The following is a 26715-nucleotide window of genomic DNA, read 5'->3' on the forward strand; positions in this document are numbered from 1 at the left end:
ATTTGATTGGGGGGTTTCCGGCATCGTGTATGTCGTTCGTGTTGTGGGAGTCGTAAGTGGCTCGCTGCGTATCGTCTATAGGTCATCGTATGGGTTAGCGCAGTACGTAATTTGAATTCATCGAGTTGGGTGTTGCAAGCAACGATATATATATATGGGGATGAGTATGAGTGCAGGGCCCCCGCAGCCTGCTTGCGATTGGGTGAGTTAAATGGGTTATCGCAGTACTATGAGATGGGATGGAATGGGGTCAAGATTTTCTCACACAGATACGAGTCAAAGAAGAGAAAATAGAAACTTCGCTGTCGGCTAAGGACCTAGAGATCTCGTATAGTGCCTGGGCCACCGGGCGAACCGAATGATAGGTTGTAACTTAGGAAAAATAACGACATGAGTATTGTGAGGATTAACACGAACCCAGGCCACTTCCGACCTTCGCCGTTCTGCTTCCTCTGAGGCTTGTCGCTTTCCTCTTCCCATTCCGTTGCGAGTATAGTTAGAGCCTTGTCATACTTCGTGTTGAACTCGTCTAGATCTTGCTGGGTGCTATCGCTCTTTGCGCCGGATGAATTCACGGCTATGACTTCAGATTGGAGTTCTCGGAGCAAGCTTCGGACCTCCGGAGCAGTCACTTCGGGATCTAGGCGGAGCTCGCGATCATTGAGGAAGGCAAGACACAGATCCATGATATTGTTGGCGAAATCAGATCGAAATGCTGAGCTGCGCATGGCTGCCCGCAGCTGTATGGTGAAGTCCTCCCAGTAAGTACATGTATCGATGTGTGTAAACGCTTCGGCAGCCATATCAAGAATCTGGAGAATAGCGGTGACGGCATTCCTGGCTGATTCGTCCTTTTTCTCCAGATCTTCGAAGCAGTGGTATAGAAGTGAAATGGTCAGCGAAGTTCGTTGTTCGGTGGTGACGGACTTTCTCCATAAGACTTTGTCGGCAACATAAAGGTAGCATCCATATACCATAGCAAGGCTTAAGAAAGCAGGCTCCTCCTTGAAGGGATTGATTGGGCGTCCAATATGCATGTCGACGAACTGTTCGAATGTCATGTTCTCCGTGACATTTTCACGGGATTTCGCGCGCTCCTTGTATATCGCCGCCTTTGCCCAGTGTACCCTCATTGTCTTCTCCATTTCGTCTAATAACTCCGTATGGGAACGAAGGTTACATCCTTCCAGGAACCCGACAAACCTAAGTCCTTGCCGCATGTTCGCAAAAGAACGGTTAGTTTCTACTACAAGTGTACTTTCCGAAGGCAATACTTTCATCTCGAGAAGACTCGAAACGAGTAGAGTTTGGTCGATGTTGAAATGAGAGCCAGCTTGTGTCTTCAGTAGGTTCCATGTCTCATCGGAGCGGAAGAAGTCGATCGCAGTCTTGTGGTAGAACTCGACCCATTCATCAATAGAAGACGAGCCTCGTTCAACAACATTGTCTTGGCCTCTGACTTCAAGTAGACCCTTCGTATGCCCATCAATCCTTCTTTTCATCCATATGCATAGCGATCGTCGCTTGTTTGACGGCATGGTCCGCACCTCATCGGTGATAGCTTTTTCAACTGTCGCGTCGTCGTTGTCAGCCAGAGCCAGTTGAAGAAGGCTTATCGGCTCGGAATTTGCCACGTCCTTGCTTCTCAGCATTAGGAGGATCATTCGAGCCGTACCCGTTTGAGTTGCTGGATCTAGCGATCTGAACATGTGCTTGTACATTCCGTGAAGATCCGGCGGGAGCGCGTCGAGTTTGAGTTGCAACGTAGATGCCGTCTCACCATTTTGTAGCCCTCCTAGAATCGAACGAAGCGCTAATACTACCCAGAGAAAAACGCCGGCTGACATGTCGCACAGGCCGCGAACCAAGGTTGAGCGAAGCTCTGGATCCAACTCTTCCATTTCCCTTAAACCCCGAGAATGATTCAGCCTATCAGAGACAAACTTTATCATGTCTTGATACGTCAGGTCTTGTAGCCGAAGCTGAGGCATGTTTTCGAAGGCGTCATTGAACGCTACCAAGGGTCGGCTAGACAGCACCAGCTTCAAGTTGTCGTAAGAAGACAGTGTTTCGAGAATGCTAATAAGTTCACCGTGATCTCCAGCGTACTCGTCCAGTCCATCGATGAAAAGGCAAATTTTGAGGCCTTTGGAGTTTTCGACAAGCAAATTAAGAGCTTGAACAAGCTCTGGAAGCGTCCAAGTGAGATCCAACTTGCGTCCTGCAACGATCTCGGTGCAAATTTCGGGAAAGACGGAAGGTATGAGCCGTGGGCATTGCGCAAGTAGCGTGTACAGGAGGCCTCGTAATAGACCCTCGTGAGATGATTGCAGGGTATGACCAGCCGCCCAGAAGAAGAACCTGGCCTGCAGCAACGTAGAGCCATCTCTCCAAAACTCAAGGAGCTGAGTCGTCTCCAGGTTCGAGCAAATATACTTCATCAACGTAGACTTGCCGCTTCCAGCCTTTCCTGAAATCCAGTATAGACTGTTTCCACTACGGAGCCATTCCGCAAAATGTGACCAACGACGGGCTTCCTCGGGTGCTTCAAAGATCCATTCGTATGTGTCATGATGAGCTATCGCTGTATCGCTGAATCTGCTTTGTAGCCCACGATAATGTAGCGCGGCCAAAACTTTGGTCGAAAGCGGCGAGAATCGATCGTTGGAGACCGTTTTCACAGGTCCTGTGTTGGACTGATCTCTGAACGTGATTACACGCTCAATTGAGTTGCCAGGGACCGAATCTTCTTGGCCGGCAATTGCGAAGTTCTGGTCGGCGACTGAAAGTGTTGTGCCATCTTCAAGCCCCAGAATGACGCGGAGCACTTTTTCTCTCCTAGTATTTTGGCTCTTGTTTTCGGGATCCCCCGTAAGATCGCGAGGTGACGCCGATGATTCGGAAGAACTTTGTGTGAACGTCAAAATCTGCACAATGCGATTACTTGCCGTCTCCAGATTGTTAAGGCGCTGAGTTACTTCTGAAGAGTGTAGATCCGTCTTCGCGTTGAGCAGGGCGAGGAGGCGTAACGAGAGGTCCTGTTGATAGCCTTCAAGCCTGCTGACAAGCCCTTCGATTTGCTCTTTCTTCAAGATAGTCCGAAGCGCAAGGTGAAAGCTTCTCCATGCAGATCGCTTATTCACTTTTGGGATAAGGTCCTCCAGATATTCGATGATTTCCGTTCCAACTTCACAGCAGCCTTCGATAATGAGGTCCAGCGCCTTCAACAGTTAGCACCTTATCTGTCCATGCAATAACACAAGCTGGGTCTCTGATGTACCTCATATTCATCCTTGAGTGAGTCCTTACGACCGCTGATTGGTGCACGCAAGCCATTGACCCACGATTTGAGTTCCTGCGCTCGGTTCTCGATCTCTGAAACGCCGACAGTGGTACCTTCCTGGTAGATTTCGTGGCCAAGGAGTACGACTTTGACAGTAAAGTCAATGAATGTGACAACAGAAGTCGCGATGGAGAGTGCGCTGATGGGATCCATCGCATGACTAGAATCGATAACGAGTGAAGAGATTAGCAAATTCGCGCAAGGCCTGAGCCAGTCTTTATCTGAGCATTTCCACTCGGAACTAGGAACGAGCACTTGCATCGCGACTAATGCCATGCAGCCAGGCTGAGGTGTGCATGGTGGAGATTCCAGGCCCCGATGGAAGTTGTATTGTGTTTCGTGGTTGACCTATCAGATACTACCTACGGCGATGGCGGCTGAGGTGGCGGGGTCGAGGCTGCCTAGGTACAGCCGAAGGCTGAACAGCATGCACATTGCGTCGGCGTGAGCATGTCTGCGGCGCACTTAGTATCGGCTAGCTCAGTAAGAGATTCATGGAAGCTGGAAGTATTTGACGCCGACAGTGGGCGATCTGGAGGTTGAGAAGGGCTGTCGAAGCGAAGGCGCAGCCTGCGCACGCGACGCGGCTGCTGTTGCCCACCCCTGAAGGAGCTAGTCTTTATTGGGTTGTAGGCTACCACCAAAACATGGACAGACCAGTTGACTCTACAACACAATATAAACGAGCTTGTGGGCTCGCGCTCGAATATGAAGTCTGTTCGCGAGGGACTTTAGTTGTGCGCGTTGGTGGATTGGTAAAGTCGATAACGGCGGTTTGCCAGGGCTCATTCGTAAGGGCCCCGGAGTATTGGACTCCCAATGAACCCTAATGGCCACCCAGCTAGGCATGAGGCGCGATATTTTCAAACTAACACGATAGACTGCTCGCGGATTGTGCTATCTCGAACCGCTTCCCCGTGCATATATCCGTCAAAATAGCAGTCGCCAATGAACTCGTAACAGCCTTCAGGCGGCTTGTCCGACTGGCGGTCACCACTGGAGTCAATATCGCCATCGCTCTGGAATCCATCCGTATCTACGGGCTTGAGTGCTTCTCTTTCTTCTTTGTTCAAATGCGCAGGCCGCAGGATGAACGGTACGTTTCCACCGTCTAGAACCCATACCTCGTCTTCAACACGAACGTGCGGATAGCAGAGGCCCTGGCCGTTGTTTTCGGTCTTGAAGTAGCGACGGCCATGTGTTATGACGGAGATCATATGGCATAGTGTGGCATCAATCGTACACTCTTCTCCTTCCACCCATACAAGAAAGTGTTCGAGCCAACGCATCGTTGCAGGACTGAATTTGAGATCCCACGCGTGGCCTTCTGTGCCGACTGGAATATCCAATCCTCCAAGCAGGGTTCGCCAAAATGCCATGGTGGTATTTGGCTCCCTATGGAGATTGGTCTGCAGACTAATGTAAGCTAACGTATCAAAGGTACTTGAGCCGAGCGCGGATAACATCCATCTCTTGAAGACATCTTTATGTCTGCGGGCAGCCTGATCTGTCAAGGATATTATGGTCTGTATGTCTTCGGATACAAAGTTAACTTTGCCTACACGCCTGCCTATGACCCCAAGCCCAACGCGTCCTGCCACTTGACCCGACAATCGCGGGGAAGCTTTCAGCAAGACAGCGCTCGATCTGTGGTTGTCGGAAGCATTGAAGACGCCATTATCAAAGAGCTTGTACCGATCGAATATTACATCGACGTCCATGCGATCGTAAGGCGCATCAAAGTCCCGCACCCAGGACGCCAATTTGTACGGCGCTGGGCCGTATTGAGGGCCTGTCAGACTCTTGAGGAACCCCCGTTCGCGGCGAAGCATTTTGTAAGTAGCCTGGAAAAAGACCTCCTCTTTGGACAAGGCGTAATCAGGGGTGAAGAACCGGTCATCAACGACCCCTAGCAGGCCGTAAACTTTGTCGCGCGGATCTTGACACGCCCGAAACCCATACACTACGTGTTGTGTCTGTAGGTCGTATTGCTTGAGATCGCCTCCCTCATCGCGTTTTCGATCGTAATAAAGGTTCCGGGTTATGGTGCAAAAGTCTTTTAGAGCAATAGCCATTGTAAGAGGCATTTGCGAAACGGCATAATTGCAACATGACTTCCAGGCATGTTGGTCGTAGTACAACCCGCATTCGGTGATCATCTGAAGCGATGCCGTCCATGTGTCAAAGTACAAGGTACCAGTCTTTGGTAGGATGGCTTCTTGTACGGTCCATACGCGTGTCCACCAAGGACTTCGGTAGATAGCGAGAAAGCCTTCGCACATCATGTTGAAGTCTGCGTCGGGCGTGTAGACAATCCGATAGGGACTATCGGGTGGGAAGCAGGACCATCCAGAGACATGGCGACCACTTGCCAGCAACCGTATGATTCCAAACGGATCCGCTCCTCTCAAGTCCTCATTTGCTCCATGGCCAAGGCGGCATTGCGAAGCATCGCAGCCCAGCCAAATTCGTACCTGGGCGCATCCGGAATATATCTTGCCCATAAGGGCCACTTGATGCGACCTCTCCGTCGTATCTGACTGGTTGATGCAAACAGCGTCTACCCACAACGGAAGATCGTTCTCTGGGTCGCGCATGTGCCGGAGCGCCTGCTCGAGGTTGGAGGTAACTTTGACCGCGACGCCATCGACCTCGATCAGCTTGGTGGCGTTGGGGTCGCCCCAGGTATATGACAGAGCGTCATAATGCGGCTTCTCGTAGAAGCTGACTGGCCGCAAGCTACACCGGATAGGCTCCCACGCGTTGCCAGCGTGCAGGCTGAGAATACGCAGGTACTCGCTCGCATGCGGTAAAGCTTCGTAATCAAGGTGGGCGTGGATTGGCTTGGCTTTGTTGGCGTGCACACCCATCGTGGGTGGTTGTTGTCTCAAGCCTCATCAAAATGGCAGCTTGGAGGGATGCAGCTTACCGAGTGCTTCCTTCCGGCGACATCCTGCGTGCCTGCCAGATTGAGACGGAATGGCGAAGCGAGTCAAACCTGAGCCCCCAAAATATCTGGGTCACTTCAGCTTCAAAGAAACCTTATTCCCTCACCCTTTGCTTAATCTCACTCTACCCTGAAAAGTAAACGTCGAGATGCACGCACAAGCTTCCTCTTCCCCAATCTTATCAAACCCCTCGCAGTCGCGATGCCGATCCCATTGTACCCCGCCTCGCCTAACACGTCTGTTGTTCCAAAAGCAGTATCTTTCCCAGTGCGCACGCATCAGCCGACTCCCGTACCCCAGCGACAACAATGCGCAAGGCTAGTTCCCACGATACAGTTCACCCACCTGCAGGCCAAATGTGGCGGCCGACTAGCTTAATAAGACGGCAAGTCCGTCCCGCACCACCCGGCAAGCGTACCCCTTGCCTCATCAGGTCGCGACTGTTTAGCCCACGCCAATAGACCGTGCGACAACCTTGGGAGGAGGCGCCCGGCTTTGACATGTGCGACTGCGACGCGGAACCGATAAGAACAACATCAACAACTACATCGACTTAAGGCGCGCATCTGGGACGTTGGGCATCCGGACATTCCGACTCATCTTTCCGCGCGATTTGGAGCGTTATCGTTAGCCCAGCCCATATTCATCAAGAGACGGACACCTTTTGTGCGCTGCGCGCCGTCCATGGACTGAAGCCGTCCGCAATACCCACAATGGCCGACTTATCGCACACCCGAACGAACGACGAGATGCTTAAGAACGCCGCGCATCTTTCCGAAGACGTCCCACCCGAAGACGACGAAGTAAGCGGGTCCTCTAACATGAGAATAGTCGACTTTGGAAGAGATGGTACCGCCGATCCCGAGAATGGAGTGGTGAATGAAGCACATCAGCAACAGCCGCCAAGGCGCAAGAAGAGGAGGTTTGGACTGGGAAAGAAGAAAGAGAGTTATAGCCATACGCATTACAAGGTTTACAAGAGACGGTGGCTTGGGCTGGGCCAGTTGGTGCTGTTGAACATTGTTGTTAGTTGGGATGTAAGTTGACACCTGACACCGTCGCCCGTTCCGTTGTTTGCTTCTGCGGGTGTTGCGAAAGGGTCTTCCGTTCCGAACTTTGAGCATTGCCCTGCGTTGTCGATCAGTGGTGTTGGGACAACATCGCATGAACTCCATTCTTGAGCAACAAGAAACTTCGAAGCACAACTGTAACTAACATAACAACCTAGTGGCTGACATTCGCCCCCATATCAACAACCTCATCGCAATACTTCAAAGTCCCGGAATCCTCCATCAACTGGCTTTCAACCGCCTTCCTCTTCTCCTTCGCCGCAACATGTCCTTTAACGATTTACCTGCTCCACCGCGGCCCCAAACCATCCATCATCGCCGCATCCATCTTGCTGCTCATTGGCAACTGGATCCGATATGCGGGTACCAAGACCAACATCTTCCCTGTAGTCATGGTGGGCCAGATCTTGACGGGGCTAGCGCAGCCGTTTGTGCTCGCGGCGCCGACCCGGTATAGTGATATGTGGTTTACTGAGGGCGGAAGGATTGGAGCGACGGCGGTGGCTAGTTTGGCGAATCCCTTTGGAGCGGCGGTGAGTACCGACGCGGCAAGAAGAGAGGAAACGATGGCTAACAAGACATAGCTTGCATCTCTTATTAACCCTTTCTTGGGCGACGTACCGACTACGGTATTGATAGTATCAATCATCACGACCGTAGCATGCCTCCCGGTACGTCTTCCCATATCCTACCGTTAGCCTACACCACACATCTAACTAACATCACACAGTCCTTCTTCATCCCCGCGGCACCACCAACACCCCCGTCTGCTTCTTCTGTCATCTCCAAAACGTCAATCATGACCTCCCTCAAGCACATGCTACGTACCCCCTCCTTCTACCTCGTCTTCTTCACATTCAGCGTGTACACCGGCTTCTTCAACGCCTTCACCTCGCTGCTGAACCAGATCCTGTATCCATACGGCTACACCGAAGACGAAGCGGGTATCTGTGGCGCGGTGCTCATCGTTGTCGGACTGGTAGCCTGTGCCATCACTTCTCCCATCATAGACCGCACACACGCCTACCTGCTCGGTATCAAGATCCTATGCCCTGTGCTATCCGCAGCTTATCTAGCGATGATCTGGGCGCCGCAGACGCGTACGATTGTCGCGCCGTACGTACTCGGTGCAGTCTTAGGCGCATGTTCATTTTCCCTGCTTCCGATCGCGCTGGAGTACCTAGTCGAGATCACTTTCCCAGCTAGTCCAGAAGTCTCTTCGACAATCTGCTGGGTCGGAGGACAGGTCTTCGGCGGCATCTTCATCGTCATCATGAACGAGCTCAAAGACGGAAGACCTGTGGATCTGGACGCCGTACAAGACGCAGGCAGGGATGAAGCTACGGGTGGAAATAGACCACCTGGACATATGCTTTGGGCGCTAGTCTTCCAGGCTGTGGTTTGCGCGGTGGTTCTGCCACTGCCGCTGATGTTGGGTGTGAAGCGGTTGGGCCTCGCTAGTAGAGAGGGAAGGCTGAAGAAGGATGTCGATGGCGATAGCGTTGTTGTCGCGGAAGAGGGGTCTGGTGAAGACGTCCAAGGACACGAGCAATGACTCCTTGGGGACATGGATTCTGGTGACGATTACGAGGATGACGATGACGACGACTAGGGTTTCTTTGTAGGCTGGGTGTTCTTACCTTGTCTTTTGGGGTTATCATGGGAGGGGAACTGGTTTCCTTGGTTCGTCTTTTTCATTATTAGCGTAAACGGGATTCATGTCCGCGTATTATCAATCAAGACGATGCTTTGCGTCATTCATGATATTGTTTGTGCAATGTCTTGAATTGGATCGGGAAGATAGAAGTACAGTGATATTCTAAACACGACTCTAATATGTACAGTCATCCACGCATTTTGACATGTCTTGATGCTTGCATTCATTCCATTCCGAAAGGGCTACGTTCCTACAATACGTCGTGTACCAATGTTGTATTGGTATTCGCTCGTAGGAGGACGAGGATCGGCGGGGGTCGGGTCTGTTTACTTGAGCTGGGCGAAGAGCTTGGGGGCGGCGCATTGGGACGCGCAGTGGGCGAGGTGGAAAACTGTAGGCGGGTTAGATATGGTTGTCATAGTGACAGGTGGGCTGACGTACATTCTTCAACGCAGTCCTCGCTGGCCTTGCCGTCGTTCTCGATCTGGCCTGTTACCCGTTGGGCGCACTCGTCGTAGTGGTGCTTGGGGCCGTGGCATTCCTTGGACTCGGCGCATTCTGCATGGAATGGTTAGTTACGGTTCCGTCTGCAGTGGCGCTGCGTGTCTGATGTCGGGCTATGTCGGATACGGTGGGCTTCTTATCGACACGTCCGACCAAAGCCGAAGCCTCCCCAGACACGCAATTGATCTCTCAAGGCCGCTGGATTGCCATATTCGTAGTCCGGGATAACTCACCCTGCTCAAGCTTCTCCTTTGGGTCGGGCTCCTCCTCGTCCTCTTCCTCCTCCTCAGGCTCATCCTCGTCATCGCCGCTCGGCTTGTGTCCCTGCTCGCCCGAGTCGCCGCCCTTCTTCGCATCCTGCTTGTTGACCTCGGCCTCGTCGCCGCTCTCCTCGTCGGTGCCGGACGCAGGCGTCTGGGTGCTGGTGCCACCTTGGACGGGCGGTTGGCCCTCGGCGTCGGCCGAGGGGTGGGAGAAGGTCTCCCAGACGTCGGAGAAGAAGTCGGTGATACCCATTGTGGTGGCTCCGGGGCAATTGGGGGTCCTCGAGTTGGGGTGCGGGTGGTAGCGGAGGTGTTGGGCGATGGGGAACGAGAGCTGCGAGAGGTGTCATGCCGGGATCGCGAAAATGGGCGGTGCACGGGCCAGCGAAATGGTTAGCGGCGTCATGTAATTCTGAGCGATCTCAGTGGTCTCTTCACTTTGCGATCACATTCGCCTTGTCTTCCTTCAACAATGTGGTTTTATTTTGTAGAGGAGATTTGACTAGTTTCTATGTCTCTTGAACGCCTCCTCCACGCTAATTCCGCGGCCCACGTCCGCAATCACCTTCTCGTCCGCCTCGATCAGCTTCGGTAGTAGATCGAGCAGTTCGTCTACTTTGCCCTGTGGCACCGCGACCACGCCATTCTCGAAAGGGTCAATCATGATGATGTCGCCGGCTTCGACCACCGTCTCGCCGATCTTCACGGGCACGTTGTGTGCATGAAACTTGGTCTCGGCTCCCGCGCCGATGACAGACGTCGCCTTTGACCAGATGGGCAGCTGCGTCTGATTCAGCGCAGTGATGTCCCGCACGCGACCGTCGACCACAATACCCTCTGCGCCGAGATGCTGCATGCGAGCCGCCATGATACCGCCAACGACTGCGCACGACTGCCCTGGAGGCTGGCTGATGACTACAACCGTGCCGCTCTCAGTGTAGTCTGCGTACGGTCTGGAGTCTGCGAGATTGGAAGCCGGCATGCTATCCGCCATCTTGGGAGGGTTTGGGAAAGACTTGGTCGCTTTTGGGATCATGAGGAAGGTCGCTGCGGGCGCGAGGACCTTTTTAAGCTCAGGGTTGGGAATGCTGGATGTATGAAGCAGCGGCCCTGACAAGGTTAATAAGTGACGTGATGCCATGTACTCCGCTGATCGTACTGATATCAGCGAGGAAGCCCGCGCCTGGTACGTGTAGCTTCAGTAGCCCATCAGCGAGCTAGGAGAGATTAGTCATGTATCTAGGGACGGAGAAGGTAAGCGCACGTCGCATGCTGCGTATTCGTACAGTTTCTTCCATCTAGGTGATGCCATTGTTGTGATTGTGTGATGTTGAAAGCGAGGCAATGTATATGATCTAGACAAGCATCGCGACAAGCTATGAGGCTCTTTACCCCGCCAGCCGAGGTGCGCCGCGACTCTGGGAACTATGTCTTCTCCAACATGGAACTAAACGACCCTGAGTGCCGCATCCGTGACTTCAGATGTAAACTTCAGAGTCAATCGGACAATCGAGATTGGTCGGTCGCACTTGGTGCCTCTACGTCATCGGCCAATCGCATCAAGCCCTGGGGCGCGTCGCGGAAGTAGACGCCGCTGTAGCATGCTGCACGTGAATAGACGCGAGAACACGAGTACATGATGTCCTACAAGCCGACTGTGTGATGAGCCGTGGCGGTGAATATGAGCCAGATGGTGGCGCAAGGTCGAGTTCCGCCGTATCGCCAAGACACAACATATGCAAGGGTCTCGGAACGACGACGCATCTAAGCACTGCCCATTCTGCCACTTTCCATAGACGTGACGACTAGCTTTCCGTGGCCTCTCGCCGCCACGCCCAATCCACCGCCCACGCGCGCCTATTCCTTTTCTTTCATCGGGTACTAGACATAGTTCTTGCGGCCTCTGCGCTGCGCATTCTTCACCATGGCCCTCCACGCGGCCGGCGCTGCCCAGGTGCGTTTTGCCACGAGTTCCGACATCGCGTCATTGAACCCCTACTGACTTTGATATAGAAGGTCGCTTCTGTCACGTCGCAACTGTCGCCCACCATGTCTACCGCCCTGCGCTCCCCGTGGCACGCCCTGGGCCGCATGCCCACGGCTGCCGGCGTCAGGCAGCTCACCACCGCATCTTCGTCTTCATGTTCAGGTAAGTCGCAGTGAGGCACAGTCAGGGCACAACACTGACACTCTGCAGTACCGCGCGTCGGACTATGCAATCCCCTCGCCACGACATCGCCCGTCGCTGCCCTCAGGGCACGCCAGTTCTCTTCCATGTCGCGCAACGGCCCTCTCTCGCACCTCCGCCAGCTGACCAAGCCCGGCATGCTCGGACTCAGCCTCGTACAACAGCGCTCGCTCTTCGGTGGCCCCTCTCAGGAACAACTCGCTCGCCTCGAACAGGCTGCTAATGCCAGCCCTACGAGTGCCTCCGCTCAGGCTTCCTTCTACTCGGCTCTGCTGCGCGGCAACTACCACCAAATCATCATCGACCGGTACAACACAGGACGCTTCGCCACCAACTCTACAATTGACAAGATGTACAACAACGCCTTGGCAAAGACGGGACAGGACGGCGGCGAACACTCGGGGCTCACTGCGAACCAACGTCAGGCGATTACCCAGGCCATCGGCGCAAACGCTGGCGGTGCTCAGGTCGCCAAGACCAGGGGCGGCGCTGGCGTCAAGGCCGACCCTGTCTACGTCGTCGTCGAAGAGTCTCTGATGAATGTCATCTTCAAGTGGGTCCGCTGGATCTGCGGCTTCGCTTTGGCTGCCTACGTCTCCCTGATCCTCATCACTCTCTTCGTCGAGACCAGCGGCGTCCTCAAGAAGGGCGTTGGCGGTAAAGAGAACGCCGAAGTCCGCCCCGAGCAGCAAAATACCCGCTTCAGCGATGTTCACGGTTGCGACGAGGCCAAGGAAGAACTCACCGATGTCGTTGACTTTCTCAAGAACCCAGACAAGTACAACAAGCTCGGCGGCAGACTCCCCAAGGGTGTGCTCCTTGTTGGCCCTCCTGGTACTGGTAAAACTCTGCTTGCTCGTGCTTGCGCAGGAGAGGCCGGCGTTCCCTTCTTCTACATGTCCGGTTCCGAATTCGACGAAGTCTACGTTGGTGTCGGAGCCAAGCGTGTCCGCGAACTCTTCACTGCTGCTCGGGGCAAGGCGCCTGCCATTGTCTTCATCGACGAACTTGATGCCATAGGCGGAAAGCGCAGGTCGCGCGACGCCAGCTACCACCGCCAGACCCTCAACCAGCTTCTCAACGATCTTGACGGTTTCGACCAAAGCAGTGGTGTCATCTTCATTGCTGCCACCAACCACCCCGAGTCTCTCGACGAAGCCCTGCTTCGCCCCGGACGCTTCGATCGTCATGTCCAGGTTGAACTTCCTGATGTAGGTGGCCGACTGGCTATCCTCAAGTACCACACTCAGAAGATCCGGCTCTCTCCTGATATCGACCTTTCTACCATCGCCCGTGGCACACCTGGATTCTCTGGTGCCGAGCTAGAGAACGTCGCCAACTCTGCAGCTATTCGTGCGTCTAAGATTCAGGCAAAGTTCGTCTCTCTCGACGACTTGGAGTGGGCCAAGGACAAGATCAGTATGGGCGCAGAAAGGAAGAGCCGCTCCGTACCGCTCAAGGACAAGATTCACACCGCCTACCACGAGGGTGGCCATGCGCTCGTCGGTCTCTACAAGCCTGGCTTCAACGATCTGCACAAGGCGACTATTCTTCCCAGAGGTCACGCTGCCGGTATCACCTTTTTCCTTCCAGAAGAAGAGGGCCACCACACTCGCAAACAATACATACGCCAACTGCAGGTCTCTCTGGGCGGCAAAATTGCCGAAGAGCTTGTATATGGTGAGGAGAATGTATCCACCGGAGCTTCCAGCGACATTTCCAACGCAACGAGGATAGCGTACATGATGGTGACTCAGTGCGGTTTCTCAGAGAAGCTCGGCAACGTCGACTACAAATCTAATTACGAGATGGTCGCACCCGAGACCAAGCGAATCATCGACGACGAGGTGCGAAAGCTGATTGATGAAGCAAGAAAGGATGCGAAGGAGCTGCTGCTGTCGAAGCGCAAGGAGCTCGACAGATTGGCCGATGCGCTTGTGCAGTACGAGACGCTGGACAAGAAGGAGATCATGAAGGTCATCAAGGGCGAGGACCTTCCTGGTCGGCTGAAGGCCTTGCCTGATGCGCCGATCAAGATTCCAGATAACCCACTCCCCACGGCGATAAGACCAAGGGGTGATGGTGGCGACGACCCAGAACCTCCCGCACCGATACCCGCGTAGTCAGCGGACGGGAATGATGGATGTGCATAAAAGCACGTTATCTATGAGGTGAATGGCGTTCGTTCGACCTGTTCCCTCTCGTTGGAGGGTTTCGCTTCATTGTTTTTGTACTATATCAAGCATCAATCGTATTATACAAACGAACAGCATGACATGATAGTGGTGGAAAAGGATGTGTGGGTGATGAGCTGGAAGATGACGGAAGAAGGAAAAATTACTAAGGTAGGGAGCTAAAGAATAGCTAGGCTGATTGATCGTAATGGGGAAAATATCGTGTAGTAACGGATAAACAACCATATGTTTAGGGTTTTGTTGACTCATTGCTACTACCTACTACACCGTATGTGGAGAGGCTGACGTGCGGAGGGCTATCAGAGGAGCAATCGCGCGTTCGCGCAGGGTATTTGAAGGGTGATGTCAAATGTGAACAAAGATGAAGATGAGAGATTTGCGGAGTGGGCAATGAACTGGCAGATATGTGGCACGTGCGGCTGCGGGGGTCCGAGGTGTATGGCAACCGTGATTGGTTTCAAGGGCTCATTAACTTCTAACAACGAACATTTCAGCCAAACTCAACGGGACGAATCATCATGCTATCATTGCTCGAGTACTGCTAATATCGAAGACATCTAATGAAACCCCCACTGCTACTTTCTCGTTCCATTCCGCCTAAATGCTCTTCTTGTAAAGCGAAATGGCTAATCCACCTCCACAATAGCTGTTGGTGTTACCTTTACAACGAGTGGTACATGTATTTCTCGCAGGAGCACTCCATCTCAATATGTCTCCACAGAAGCACTCTCTTCCATCCTCGACACCATAATAGAGGGAGCTCTTGCAGATTGCCTCGCATTTCGGCCTCGTCATCGCATCGTCAGTTACAATAAGATCACCTAGCAATCGAGTGCTGACGATATCCTGGTAACAGCCAACGTACGTAAAGGGCTTTTGATTCCATTCCTTGATACAGGAGGTGTGGTTGTTGCGGGCAACGTCGACGTCTTGCTTGGCGGCATCCAAAAGTTTCTCGAGTTCGGTCTGGCGTGCGATGTGGGTCTGTTCTTGAGCATCGCATTGATTCTTGAGGTTTTCCAGCCTGGTCGCGTGGGCGCTTTCTTCGTCGTCGAGGTTCGTCTTCAATTGGTCTGCCAACGCCGTTTGCGCAACCAAGGAGTCTTTGCAATTATTCTCGCGCTGGAGACATTGTTCTTTGTCTGCCTGGCAAGTATCCGGGGAAGGCTGCAATCCGCCCGTGAAGTTCGCAGGCAGAGTGTGATTGAAGGTGAGTTTGTTAGAGCAGGAGCAGAAGCAGCTAGCCGGTGGTGAAGGGTCCACGCATTGGATAGATGGCTTCACACCTAGTCTTGAGTGAGCTTCGCAAGGTGCTTCGAGATTTAGGTTTGCTTACCATTGTCGCACTGGTACGAGTTTCCGAAGAGGTCGAGTGAGCCAAGCACGTGCTGCGTGCCCTGGGCATAGCTAACCGTGCATAGAGTGCCGGCAAGCAAAACACTGAAACTTCTCATGGTGGTTGGAATAGGTGAGTTTTGAAGGACTTGAGGAGGTATGAGTGAGATATCAGCTTTAGTCGTTTCTATAGCTGCATCTTATACCATTTTGTCGAGTGACTGTTTCCTTTGGTTCTGCGTCATCGCGGTACCATTTTCCAGAACGGGTTTGGGTCTTTCTTTCGGTTTTGCGTCATCGCAGTACCATTTTCCAGATCAAGTTATTCCTTAATAGCGTGGGATTTGTTTATCTGAACCATTCTGTATGCACATGAAGCTAGATTACTCTTGCGAGGTAAGTTTGGAACACTTGCTTTTAGGTGCTTAAGTTCGAAGATCTTGCACGAAGTAGTCGGCCTTCCCAGATTTACCAGCCTCAACAAGTATTTGTTTTGAAAAAACAGCGTACCAGCCCGACTAACAGCGACTCTTGCGCGATACTTCCATTACAATTGCATCGGGGATGAGGGGGTCCGAGAGAGAGGACGAAAGGTCTTAAGAAGAAGACTTTCCATACAAAGTTAACTACAACAACAGCTCTTTTCTGAGTCCAACACCCTTTTGCTACTTACAATCATACTATCATCCAACAAAATGCGTACCTCCGCCTCTCTCATTACTTTGCTTTGTGGCATCGCAGGCGCACAATTCGCTTCGGACGTGTTTTCAGGCATGCCAGTCACTTGCGAGAATGGTAAGCAATTCTCGTTCTGTAATGACATCCGTTACTGACAGAAGCTTAAGGCCAGGTACCCGCCCTCACATGCTCGGATCCTGTTCCAGAATTGTGTGACTGCAAATGCAGTGACGGATATGTTTTCAACCGAACTCGTCCCGACCCGCCGACTGTTGTTGTTCCAGAGCCGGTTTCACAACAACTTGCAGAGAAACCTTGTCTGAGCGATGTCTTAGTAAACTGGACGAAGATTGAATTGCCCCACGCGAAGGGCACATACGAGCCCTCGGAAATGTACGATGAAGATGTCGAAGTACCAGAAGAAAGCATATTCGTAGTTGCCGATTCTGCCGACAGGTGCCAGCACTTTGAGGTGTTTGTCGACGGGGAAAAGGTTGGTGTTACAAACGGCGACGGACCCCTCGATGCCTCCCGCTGCGGGGGCCCCGAGGAATGTATAACAGAGAATGGAGGCAGTAAGGGTTATTTCACCCTACAGAAAGGTTAGTGAACGTGAGATTAACAACGGGTAGGTTCCCCAGGCTAACATTCCGCGCAGGATCGCACAGGATTGGTCTTCGGTGGATCGGGGTCACAGACGCGTGCAAACATATTCCTGTCGGAAGAGGCTCCTACCAGATCTACAAGAAATGCTAGTCCACCTTTTTTGGATGTCAAGAAGGTAGCACGACAACTTGAATTTGGAATGTATCCGTATAATAGGTCTTGTAATGTAACAGGCTGAACTATATATCTATTAGAGTTTCTCTCTGCCTACCTAGGAACTTTTATGAACACGTTTGACACATCTACGGGTGGTGCGGAAGAGGCAGCCTTAGGAGATGATACGATTGAAATGCGATAATAAGAGTAGTAGAACAGTCGGGTCAAGGCCGTCTATGAGTCCTTTTCGCATGGAAGTGTGGTCTTATTACTAAATCACCTCCGCTTCCACAACTCGCCATTCATCTTTAACCATCACGCATTTTGTTACTGCGCGCGATAGTGTTCCTCCAAGTGTGGCCGCCTCCTCTCCTCATCCGCCTCCTGATCCCCCATCAACGACTCATCCGCATCCCCACAATCCATAACGCGTCGGCGCGCCTCCCTTGATATAGCCTCGTTCTCCTCTCGAACGCGACGCCACTCCTCTTCTGCTCGTGCCTTGATAAGGTCTTGGACGTAAATCGTCGCGTCGGTGAGCTTGGTGATGATGAAGTTGGCGATTGCTCGCGGTGAGCCGGGGCCGTTGCTGTCTATGGGGTGTTAGAAAGTGGGTGTTGTAGGGTGTGTGGGTGGGGTTGAGTGGTTCAAAGAGTAAGCTTCTGGAGAGTGAGGCTTTGGAGAGCTGTATTGAGAGCTTGAAGCAATGGGGACATGCCGTGGAGTTATGGTGGCTGCTTTTGTTGCTGCGAGAGTGCGTAGAGCGAGGTGAATTATCACTTTATCTGCTTTCTATGGTAGATGGTGGACCCTTAACCGCCTTCTACGACGATAGGCCTCACTAGCAAGGGTAACAACCGCATTCACTGTCGCCCTGATTTTGAATGCCATTGTTAACTTACCTTCAAGAGCGCCGTCGCTGATGTGACTGTCGCTTTCACCTAGGGCGTCAGCACTGTAGATTGATCAGTGCAGCAGCGACGTATGGAATCGTGACACTTTTGTCGCGCGCTCATCAACTCTTCGCATGAACACCTGCACGATGTTGCTTGTATTTGTTACTGGTCATGACATCGAGGTATCGAAGAGCGTGGCGATTGCTGGTCTTGGACCGACGCGCCTTCACGCTGTGTCGGCGAGTCCGCAGCCAACGTAGACCTGACACTATGGGGAGTTAATACTGTGACGGGTCATCGGTAATGCGCTACAATGTAGATGAGGAAGTGTTGCGCAATAAAACAGCGCTTTGTTCAATCTTGTGTGTCCAGCTGTGACGCGCATGCGGGCGCCGTCTACTGCAGGGTTTGACCTGTGCCTTCCTCCATTCTTCACCACATCACCATTCGAGAGTGCATTGAGACATTGAGTAGCTTCATTCACCTAGCTGTCGGCATTAGCCGCGACTACGCTTGCAACCCCTACGAATCATACGCCAAGTATGACCATGCTGTCTCAAGACATCTAGTCAGCATGGATTTGCACATCGCAGCTTTGAGCGGCGCGTTCGACAGCCTCAGCGAGTACCGCAACCATCATCATGCCCAACTGAGCAAGTAGCTGCTCGCCCATCCCTGTAGCCACACTGACAACGAAGCACACAGGCGCCAGCAGCACGTCGCGCTCGACTTTCTCAGTCCAGCACAGTTGACGCAACAGAGCGGCGTAGACCCCCATAAAGATCGCCGATTTCCAGAGAGCAAGAAGCAGAGTCTTCGGCCCTAGAAGAGATGCGCTGAGGAAGGTAATCGCGTACATGGCCGTGACACCGAACTGAATGTCCCGTTCTAGTTGCGCATTCGAGATCTCGAAGGGACCGATGGTGAGGCGCTCCGGGAAGTCGCCGATCTTTCCTTCGTCCACAGTCAACCGCTTAGAGATATTCGTTTTGGCGAGGCCGGCCGCGTCGATCTTGAGGATGAGGTTCAGCGGGCCTATGTTGTTGACCGTAGCATCGGCGTCGTCTTGACGCTCCCGGTTGTGCTCGGCCAGCGCTTCGGCGATCTTGCTGGCGACATACTCGCGGATGCCTTGACTTAGCGAACTGTCGTCGTCGAAGGTGTTCGACGCGAAAGACTTGCGGAGGCTGGGCTCGTCTTCATTCAAAAGCGTGGAGTAAACGTGCTCGTCGGCGGTCTCGATGGGACGTGCGGTTTGTGGCGATATACGAGCACTCTTGAGGAAGTCATTTGTGCGCTTGATGCTGGTGGTTTTGTACCGCACCAGGTTGGGGTCTTCGACGGGGCCGCCGTGCTGGGGATAATTGGGGCTGTCTGCAGGCTTGTTAGTGAGTGCGTTGACATTGTGACCAGCTTGACGTACCAGGTAGTATCTGATGCTCCGTGGAGTCCACGAAACTTGCACCGCAAACGCGGCTACTGTTCTCGTCTGTCACAATGTTAGCATGCTGTAAAGAAGCGCCCTGAGTAGACCCTTACTGTTCACGGCCTCTGCGATCTTGTGGGAAGAACCCAATGGCAACCCACTTCGTTTGTCTGCATCGCCAGCTGCGCGTGGAGAGATATCCTGGCTTTTGCAGTTCGTCCCGCGGCCGGCATCGCGTATCGGAGTCTTGTCGATCGCGCCTAGATCTGACTCTTCAACTGCTGTAGAACCAATCGTCTCGCCATCGCCAACCTCAGTCTCACCAAGTCGCTGTAAGCTGTGCATGGACTGCTCGCTGGGTAGGAGACCGATCTGTTTGTATCCTGGGCGCACATATGGCGACGCCAACGGGCTAAATGCGACTGGCGGAGGCGACTTCTGCATGGTAGCGGGACTGGATGATGCGCTCGAGCTGGACTGCTGTCTGAACAGTCCGCGGAAACGGCTCGGCTTTCGATCGGTTTTCGGTGTCGCGTTCGCGGGAACGCTGAGGCGAGCCATGTCGATGTCTTTCGCGTTGACAGGCGTTTCCTTTGGTGTTGCGGATGACATCTGGAGGAAGTAGAGTGAGTGGAAGGGAACGAGCTGCGGAGTGTTGTGGCCGTTGTCGCGCTTTGCTAAGCGAAAGTCGCAGTGAAGGTGAGTCTGCACGGATCCAAACGCGTCGACTCTTCACTCAGCAATCTAACCTTTGAGGATTTGATATGACGTTCGATTCTATTATAGTTCTTCTCCCCTCCACGCCGCTGCGCAAACAGTCTCGTCGTGATGTTTGATGAGGCGCGACCACATGTTTGCTTGCATTACCTTCACTCAAGCGAACGATGCCCAATTCCGGTCGCGGCGGGGAGAGGTCCTCTTCATGAACTAAGGCGTGGAGCTTAATGCTTGCTCGTCCAAGCGTATCCGTGTCTCTTACGTTCCTAATGGATCATTCAAGGACGGAATGACGCGACCACCGGGGCGGCCAATGATGGAGCGCTTTTGCAAACATGCGATTTGGAACTTCGGACTGACAGCAAGCCACCAGTTCAGTAGCCCAGACAGTCAGTTCGTAGAGTATAGGGCGACTGATCTGTCTACGGCGCAGGCTTCTCGTATGGGTGCTAGACAGCCCAGTATTGTGTGCGTTGTCCCGGGAAACCGCTGAGTTATTTGATGACCATTGCGCAGACCGGCGGTATGCTGTAGTCGGTCTTTCAACCCTCAACGCTACCTAGGTACGCCTCACCTTCATCGCCAAGAAAGAGCCCGAAGTTTCAGACGATCCAAGGAAAGGTGGGTATCTGAAGAGGCGTACGTAGACCTAAGACTATTATAATACTACTAAACGCGCCGCTACTTTATTTATAGTCTACACGCGCTTTGTAATGCTGTTTACGCATACACGTAGCAGAACGGGCCCCCGATCGTGCTTATAGCTTCGCCTATAGTCACGTTCGGATATCCAACATACGGACCTATAACTAGCTTGTCCCCCAGCGTAGCGTTTGTGGCCGTAGTGTCGCCAATAGCGCCCGCGGAGCCCGCCACCGCCCTCCCGCGGCTTTCGAGATCTAGGTTCTGCCAGGTCCACCAGACGCGATCGATCATCCCGTGATGTGGATAGAATGCCGGGTCCGCAGGGCTGTTGTAGAAGTCCGACCCTGCATCGCCGCCTATCGTGTAGTGTCCACCTGTGTGCACTCCCATCCGCCCCTGAGCGAACGCACCCTGATACTCGGCCTGGAAGGACGCGATGTTCGTGTGGTTCTTGATAAGGCGAACGACCTCGGAATCCGACGTGGCGTTCGCAGCTTGCAGAGAGATATCGCGGCGCAGACAGCGAGGATTGTACCCCAGGCCATCAGGCTGCGGATTCGGCGAGAGACCACCGGGAATCTGAAGCATAGTCTGAAGTGGTCCCATGTTGATCTTGAAGCTGCCAGAAAGTCAGCTGGCCTGTGCGATATCAGTAAGCGATCAGAACGTACTCTTTGAAGGGGCCGGAAGTCACGCAACCGCCGCCTGTTCCAGGCTGGAGGTGCATGTAGCAGGGGCCAGCGACGCCGTCCCAGGGAAAACAAGAAGAGTTGCGATTGGGGATGTACTCCCCATCGCCAGACATGCTCGAAGCGCTACCGTCGAAGAACGGACCGCTCTTCGGGTCCTCGGCATAATGAGCCCAGTTGTAATATGGAAAAGTCCCCTGGAAACCACACTCGTCTCTAAGCATCTGTTCATAGACCCAGGTGAAGTACCGATGCCACGACAGGAAGTTTCCGGTGCCGTGGATGGAGAGCGACTGCTGGATATGAGTAACGACCAAGTCGTCGTAGCGACTCTTTGCGCCCGGCGCGACAGAAGCCGGAGTCCTCGCCGGCAGCTTGTGCAGGCAATTAACGGCATCGGTGTAGGCGACCCTCTCCTCGCGGGGTAGCGTTGCCCTATGTCGATCTCAGTGGTTTGGTGCTTCCAGCTTCGATATCGACTCACCATTCCCTTCGGACCGACAACTTCTCGGGTGTGCAAGTTCCTGGGCTCGGAAGACCACGTTTCGCCACGTGGAACATCAACTTTGTGAAGCCTTCAGCAGCAAGAGCATCATTTTCCATGAAGTTCACATGGGTGCGGCCAGCCAAGGCCAAGGCCGCACTGAGTACGCTGAAGAAGTAGACAGCCTTCATGGTCGAGCTTGTTTTGGTTGTCTAACGTTGATGCTACTCAGGATACAAGAACAAAAGTGATACCAGCTCAGACGGTGTAGGCACGCTGGCCAGTGAGGCCAGCATCCAGCTTTATAGGGTGGAGAATGACACGGTGGCGGGCAAGCCTCGGGAGCATCTAGCCGCTGCGAACTCGACCGCCAGGATCTGATAGGCAGAGCACGAACGTCCTGTAGGACGCATAGTCAGCGGCTTCGAGCTAGCTCCGCGAGTCTGGGGCGGCCCGGTGGAGCAGTGAAGGGGCAACGCCGTTGATTGAGTGAGACTGGGACCTGCAGAGATCATGCGCGATCAGAGACGGACACTCGACAGGACGCCTCACGGTATCGTTGCGGGTCATCGACGCGTCGGCCGATGACTTTGTTGCGTCCAGTGTAGAAGAGGAGAAAGACGACGTCGTTGGAGTCTCGGCCGCGCAAGTCGCGAGAAGTTATCTGGCAGTCTAGCGCACCGAGTGATTGTGGCATCTCTCTGGCCTGGTCTAGCACGTCGAGCGGCGTGGAGGTCTTGCCCTCATACGGCGACTGTGCCACATTAGAGTACGCGAGGCGGCGTGGTACAACAGCCCTGCACGCTCGCCTCCAATCGGGTCCAGTCCGCTCACCTCTCTGCCGCACCTGCACGCGACATTCGAGCACGAGGCGCTTGGCGCGTAGGAACACCACTATCCCGCCACATCCTCAACGCCCCACAGGAGCATAAGTGGAAATGTCTATGCATCGCGTATGCAAGGATGTACGCAGATGCCAACTCCGTCCCATGCTTGCCTAGAGCACAGCGAACAGACTCGACGACCCAGCAGCTACCATGACATGATATCGCTTCGCACAGCAGCACTGAAAGGCTCGAGATACGTGCCAGACTAGCAAACACACGCGCATGCTCTTTTCTAGCCGTGCCAGTTGTCTGCGGTAGTAAGGAGCTTATCGTGGAGCGCATGGCACAGGATGCCGTCTTAAATTGGGCTCCCTTCATCGGTTCCATTGCTACGGGACGGACGAGCATCGAGAAGTCGGCTCTGTGCCGTCTTTCCAAAATACGTTCATGTGCGTTGACCGCGCCGTAAGGAACGGTAACATGACGGAGCAGCAAGAACGTGTAGGGCTTGCAGCGTCCATCACGACCCCATAACTTCACAATCCTTCGCTACCTCACCAAGATGCCCGCTGCGCACTTACTCGCCTACTCGATACCACAGTACGTAGCAGCACTGTCGGTCGTTCTGACCCGCTGCTGGGCTCGCTCCAAGCGTGGCCGACCATACGGCTCGTTCGGAACCGACGACTGGGTGATGATCAGCGCGCTGGTACGCATCGTGTGCTGCAACCCGTTTCGGGACTCTATACTGACCCGGCGTACCTAGGTGTTTGCAACATTTTGTTTCGTGTTCTACATGCTCCAGGTCGGGCTAGGGCTGGGGAGTCGTGTCGAGCTACTTGAAGCCAACGCGGCTATGTATCGCCAGCTGCTCATGTTTCGCTTTTTCCACCAGATGTCGGTGGTAGTTGCGCTCGGATTGGTAAAAGTGTCGATATGCCTCTTTCTCCAGCGCTTGGTAGCGACGAACAAGTCGTACTCTCGGGCTCTCTGGCTTGCCATTGTGCTCATGGTTATCTTGACCCTCGTCAGCGTGGGGACGATAGTGAGTGAGCCCGTTCACGTCTCACGCAGCTGCTTGAAGCGCCTCCCTTGTTTAATTTATCCATGCTAAGCGATGGCACTGTGCTAGACTTTTCAGTGCGTCCCCATCACAGCGGCATGGGACTACAGGTTGCGTCCGCCGCCGTTCGGAGTGGGCAACGCAAAGTGCTACAGCCGGAGCACTTTCACTATCATCGGGCTCGGAAACGGGAGTAAGTTCCACTAAAGCCACTTGCGTCTTTCGATCTCGTTCCTGACCGTGTAGTCTTTCACATCGTCACAGATATCCTGCTCGCCCTCCTGCCGATCCCAATCGTCATCAAGCTCAAGGTCACAATCCGCATTCGTATCTCACTGGTTCTGATCCTCTCCTTTGGCGCGTTTGCGGCCATTGCCGGCATAGTGAGACAGACCAAGGCCAGTCCGCTTGATGAGCATGACGCTTATTCGATTTGGAACTTTCTCGAACTGCACATGGGTATGATCGCAGCGTCCCTGCCATCTCTCAAAAAGCCGCTTGCAGCCATCTGGGGCACGATTGCTGCGAGGCCTCAGGTACCTACTGGCGCAGCGAGAATGTCAAGCCTTGGAGATCTCACTAGCAAAGTGTGGCCGGGGTGGAAGGCTGTTATCCGTCATGGTTCACCGACTGAAAGCGGGCATGAGCTGGTGGAGGCAAATTCTTCTCCGGAAGTCAACCCTAAAAACAGCAGTGACGGTTTCTAAAGACCTGCGCATCTAGTAAGGGATTATTACACTGATCGAACAGTTTGAACAACCCTGTAGCCAGGCGGTGTCCGAGGATGCTGTCGACTGCAAGGACAACAACACTTGTCGCATCAAGACCCGGGGCGCGGGCGTACGGCGATGGTTTCGGTAACGGGCTCTCTTATCTCGCGTCTATACCTCGTTCGTTTCCTGGGTGGCGCCCACAGCACGTCTTGTGTACATCGATTTTGAGGCATCTGGACTCTAGCAATTCATTCTCATCTTGCCTACTCTCCTCGTTTCTTGATAGGTGCCGCAACGCGAAATCCCACTCCATGCGGAAGAAAATGATAGCCAAGGCCCGAGGGACAGATCGCTTCGGGCACACGGCCGTCCCGTCTCGCCCTGGAATACGTTCGGTGGTAGTCGGTGGCTCATTGTAACCCGCTCAGCAGTGCTCATCGCGGCCTTCTCTGCTGTTCAAAATTGTAGCTTGGACTGCTGGTCCGTGGACGTTAGTTCAGGGTAAACTTGATGTCTGCTAAAATTTGCTTGGAGCTAGCAGACCTAAAAGGTCCTCCCGGGTAGGGGCTAGTAGGCCTACGGACGTCTTCTTAGGTAGGAGGCAGGCCACTGCTATAGCTGGTGTACGCAGTTGCGATCTCTTGCAACGTGTGCGCAAGAACGCGAGCGACGCGACAGTTTATACCTTCTTCACTATCCAAACCTGCGCCAGGTATGCGTACCGCGTCAACGCTCTCCGGTTAAACCCGTATTCCGCCTCCTTACTCCGAACTTTCTTGCCCTCAAACGTCAGCTCGCCGCACTCGTCGCCCAGATCCTCGAACTCAAAGCCCGTCTCTTCAATGACATTGATGATCTCCTCCAAGCTCAGCTGCACGAAGGGCCCGGTGCCGTACAGGAGTGGGCCGAAGTTGATCCATCGACCACCAGGCTTCAACAGCCTCTGAATGGTGTCGAAGTAGGCCATGAGGTTGCGCGCCGTGTCGATGAAGAAATGGGTGACGATGATGTCGTAGTGGCCTGGTTGGTCGTTGAATGCGGTGTTGAAGTCGCCCTCGACAAGCAGGACGCCTGGGTTGGGGGTCATGTTGGGTATCGTCACACTCCGGATCATATCGGCCTTCGTAGCCTGATGCGACATTCCGTCAATAAATGGGTGTATGGTAACCGCGTGCGCTTCCTTTTGCGCTTCCATGTACCGGTATCCGACATTCATGAACATTGACCACTCGTTGATCGTGACCTCGAAGCCTGTCACTGCGTCAGTCGCCGCTCTTCTGCTTTTGCGCGCCACACTTACCTCCGAGATTGGCGACATCATGGCCCAGCCGACCGACTCCAGAGCCTGGAAGCAATACCTTGAGTGGTGCGCTTTCGGCTGACTCTGCTTTGATGGCGCTCAAGGTGCTCAGTACGCATGGGAACGCTTCGTTTCTCTCTTTCAGACCTTCGTCCGCCCAGTCGCGTACGTAGTGCTTCAGCGTTTGGGCTGTCGCAAACTTGTCTGCTTGGCGCTTGTCGCTCTCTGCCCGCTTCATGTGCTCGTCCAGCTCTTCCTGGCTGATGCCGTAGAACTTCATGGCGTGCATGGCTATACTCTTGGAGACCGCTGCATTCACGTAGATCAGCTCTTCGAGTTCATCGAGCTTCTTCGTGTAGCCGACGGTGTTCTCCAATGTCTGCTTCACTGTGAGCAACCGGTATCACAACGCGCACGTGCGACCGACCTTCTTCTGCTTCTTGCTGACGCTCTTGTACAGACTCCGCCAACGGTCCAGCTCAGCCATGTGGCGTTCGCGGTACCTTGTATATGCCCACAGCACCTCGAGGAGCCTGTAACGCGGGTGGCTCGTTCCCCATTTACCGCTCTTCTTGTCCATCCTTTTCAGCAGCTGTAGCTTCTCCCGTCGGTGGCGGCGCGAGGCGCTGTTGTCGCTTGGTGGCATCGCACCCATCATCAAGGGATCTTGCGCGACCTGCGCATTATCCATGGCGATCTTGACTTCGTCGGCGTTTAGTGTGTTGCTTGTGGCATGGGCTTGGCTTTCTCCGCTCGATGTTCCGACATTAGCCAGGGCTACTGAGCTGAGGCCTGCGATGAACAGCAGCAAGGATGTCTTCATCTTCCATGCGCCCAGGGCACGCGATCGTTCTGGATTGATGGCGCGACGCACAGTACCGCAATTCGAATTTTGCGGCTGAGTACCGTGTTGGCGCCAAGCAAGCCTCGATGTTAAGCGTTAGATACCGCAGATTGTGGGGTGTCGTTCGCGAAAGCATCAATCTCAAGACGAGCGTTCATACAGTCGCAA

The 26715-nt window shown here is 53.7% G+C and overlaps 11 protein-coding genes across 11 annotated transcripts; 3 read left to right on the plus strand and 8 right to left on the minus strand.

Annotated features, from left to right (window-relative positions):
- Positions 1-317: 317 nt before the first annotated feature.
- J4E86_006361 (uncharacterized protein) lies at positions 318-3496 on the minus strand (the record flags this gene model as incomplete). The annotated part of the gene is made up of 2 exons (XM_051446890.1): positions 318-3221; positions 3281-3496. The coding sequence occupies 2 exons, from the start codon at positions 3494-3496 to the stop codon at positions 318-320; spliced, it is 3120 nt and encodes a 1039-aa protein (XP_051302465.1).
- A 710-nt stretch (positions 3497-4206) lies between these two features.
- On the minus strand, positions 4207-6213 carry J4E86_006362 (uncharacterized protein; the record flags this gene model as incomplete). Its single annotated transcript, XM_051446891.1, has 1 exon — positions 4207-6213. The coding sequence occupies one exon, from the start codon at positions 6211-6213 to the stop codon at positions 4207-4209; it is 2007 nt and encodes a 668-aa protein (XP_051302466.1).
- A 791-nt stretch (positions 6214-7004) lies between these two features.
- Positions 7005-8916, plus strand: J4E86_006363 (uncharacterized protein; the record flags this gene model as incomplete). Its single annotated transcript, XM_051446892.1, has 4 exons — positions 7005-7328; positions 7520-7894; positions 7946-8032; positions 8092-8916. The coding sequence occupies 4 exons, from the start codon at positions 7005-7007 to the stop codon at positions 8914-8916; spliced, it is 1611 nt and encodes a 536-aa protein (XP_051302467.1).
- Positions 8917-9344: 428 nt separating this feature from the next.
- On the minus strand, positions 9345-10038 carry J4E86_006364 (uncharacterized protein; the record flags this gene model as incomplete). The annotated part of the gene is made up of 3 exons (XM_051446893.1): positions 9345-9409; positions 9460-9576; positions 9756-10038. 3 exons carry the CDS (start codon positions 10036-10038, stop codon positions 9345-9347), a joined length of 465 nt encoding a protein of 154 aa, XP_051302468.1.
- A 249-nt stretch (positions 10039-10287) lies between these two features.
- On the minus strand, positions 10288-11097 carry J4E86_006365 (uncharacterized protein; the record flags this gene model as incomplete). The annotated part of the gene is made up of 3 exons (XM_051446894.1): positions 10288-10895; positions 10945-11002; positions 11050-11097. 3 exons carry the CDS (start codon positions 11095-11097, stop codon positions 10288-10290), a joined length of 714 nt encoding a protein of 237 aa, XP_051302469.1.
- A 737-nt stretch (positions 11098-11834) lies between these two features.
- J4E86_006366 (uncharacterized protein) lies at positions 11835-14096 on the plus strand (the record flags this gene model as incomplete). Its single annotated transcript, XM_051446895.1, has 2 exons — positions 11835-11934; positions 11983-14096. 2 exons carry the CDS (start codon positions 11835-11837, stop codon positions 14094-14096), a joined length of 2214 nt encoding a protein of 737 aa, XP_051302470.1.
- Positions 14097-17270: 3174 nt separating this feature from the next.
- J4E86_006367 (uncharacterized protein) lies at positions 17271-17834 on the minus strand (the record flags this gene model as incomplete). The annotated part of the gene is made up of 2 exons (XM_051446896.1): positions 17271-17536; positions 17786-17834. 2 exons carry the CDS (start codon positions 17832-17834, stop codon positions 17271-17273), a joined length of 315 nt encoding a protein of 104 aa, XP_051302471.1.
- Positions 17835-18404: 570 nt separating this feature from the next.
- Positions 18405-19877, minus strand: J4E86_006368 (uncharacterized protein; the record flags this gene model as incomplete). The annotated part of the gene is made up of 2 exons (XM_051446897.1): positions 18405-19213; positions 19427-19877. 2 exons carry the CDS (start codon positions 19875-19877, stop codon positions 18405-18407), a joined length of 1260 nt encoding a protein of 419 aa, XP_051302472.1.
- Positions 19878-20702: 825 nt separating this feature from the next.
- Positions 20703-21991, minus strand: J4E86_006369 (uncharacterized protein; the record flags this gene model as incomplete). The annotated part of the gene is made up of 3 exons (XM_051446898.1): positions 20703-21246; positions 21299-21751; positions 21801-21991. The coding sequence occupies 3 exons, from the start codon at positions 21989-21991 to the stop codon at positions 20703-20705; spliced, it is 1188 nt and encodes a 395-aa protein (XP_051302473.1).
- Positions 21992-23189: 1198 nt separating this feature from the next.
- On the plus strand, positions 23190-24397 carry J4E86_006370 (uncharacterized protein; the record flags this gene model as incomplete). Its single annotated transcript, XM_051446899.1, has 4 exons — positions 23190-23336; positions 23433-23672; positions 23769-23883; positions 23955-24397. 4 exons carry the CDS (start codon positions 23190-23192, stop codon positions 24395-24397), a joined length of 945 nt encoding a protein of 314 aa, XP_051302474.1.
- A 685-nt stretch (positions 24398-25082) lies between these two features.
- J4E86_006371 (uncharacterized protein) lies at positions 25083-26526 on the minus strand (the record flags this gene model as incomplete). Its single annotated transcript, XM_051446900.1, has 3 exons — positions 25083-25654; positions 25704-26082; positions 26131-26526. 3 exons carry the CDS (start codon positions 26524-26526, stop codon positions 25083-25085), a joined length of 1347 nt encoding a protein of 448 aa, XP_051302475.1.
- Between the last annotated feature and the right edge of the window lie 189 nt (positions 26527-26715).

This window comes from Alternaria arbusti (genome assembly GCF_024043155.1).
Source record: "Alternaria arbusti strain BMP 1465 chromosome Unknown scaffold_7, whole genome shotgun sequence".
NCBI classification, from domain to species: Eukaryota; Fungi; Ascomycota; class Dothideomycetes; order Pleosporales; family Pleosporaceae; genus Alternaria; species Alternaria arbusti.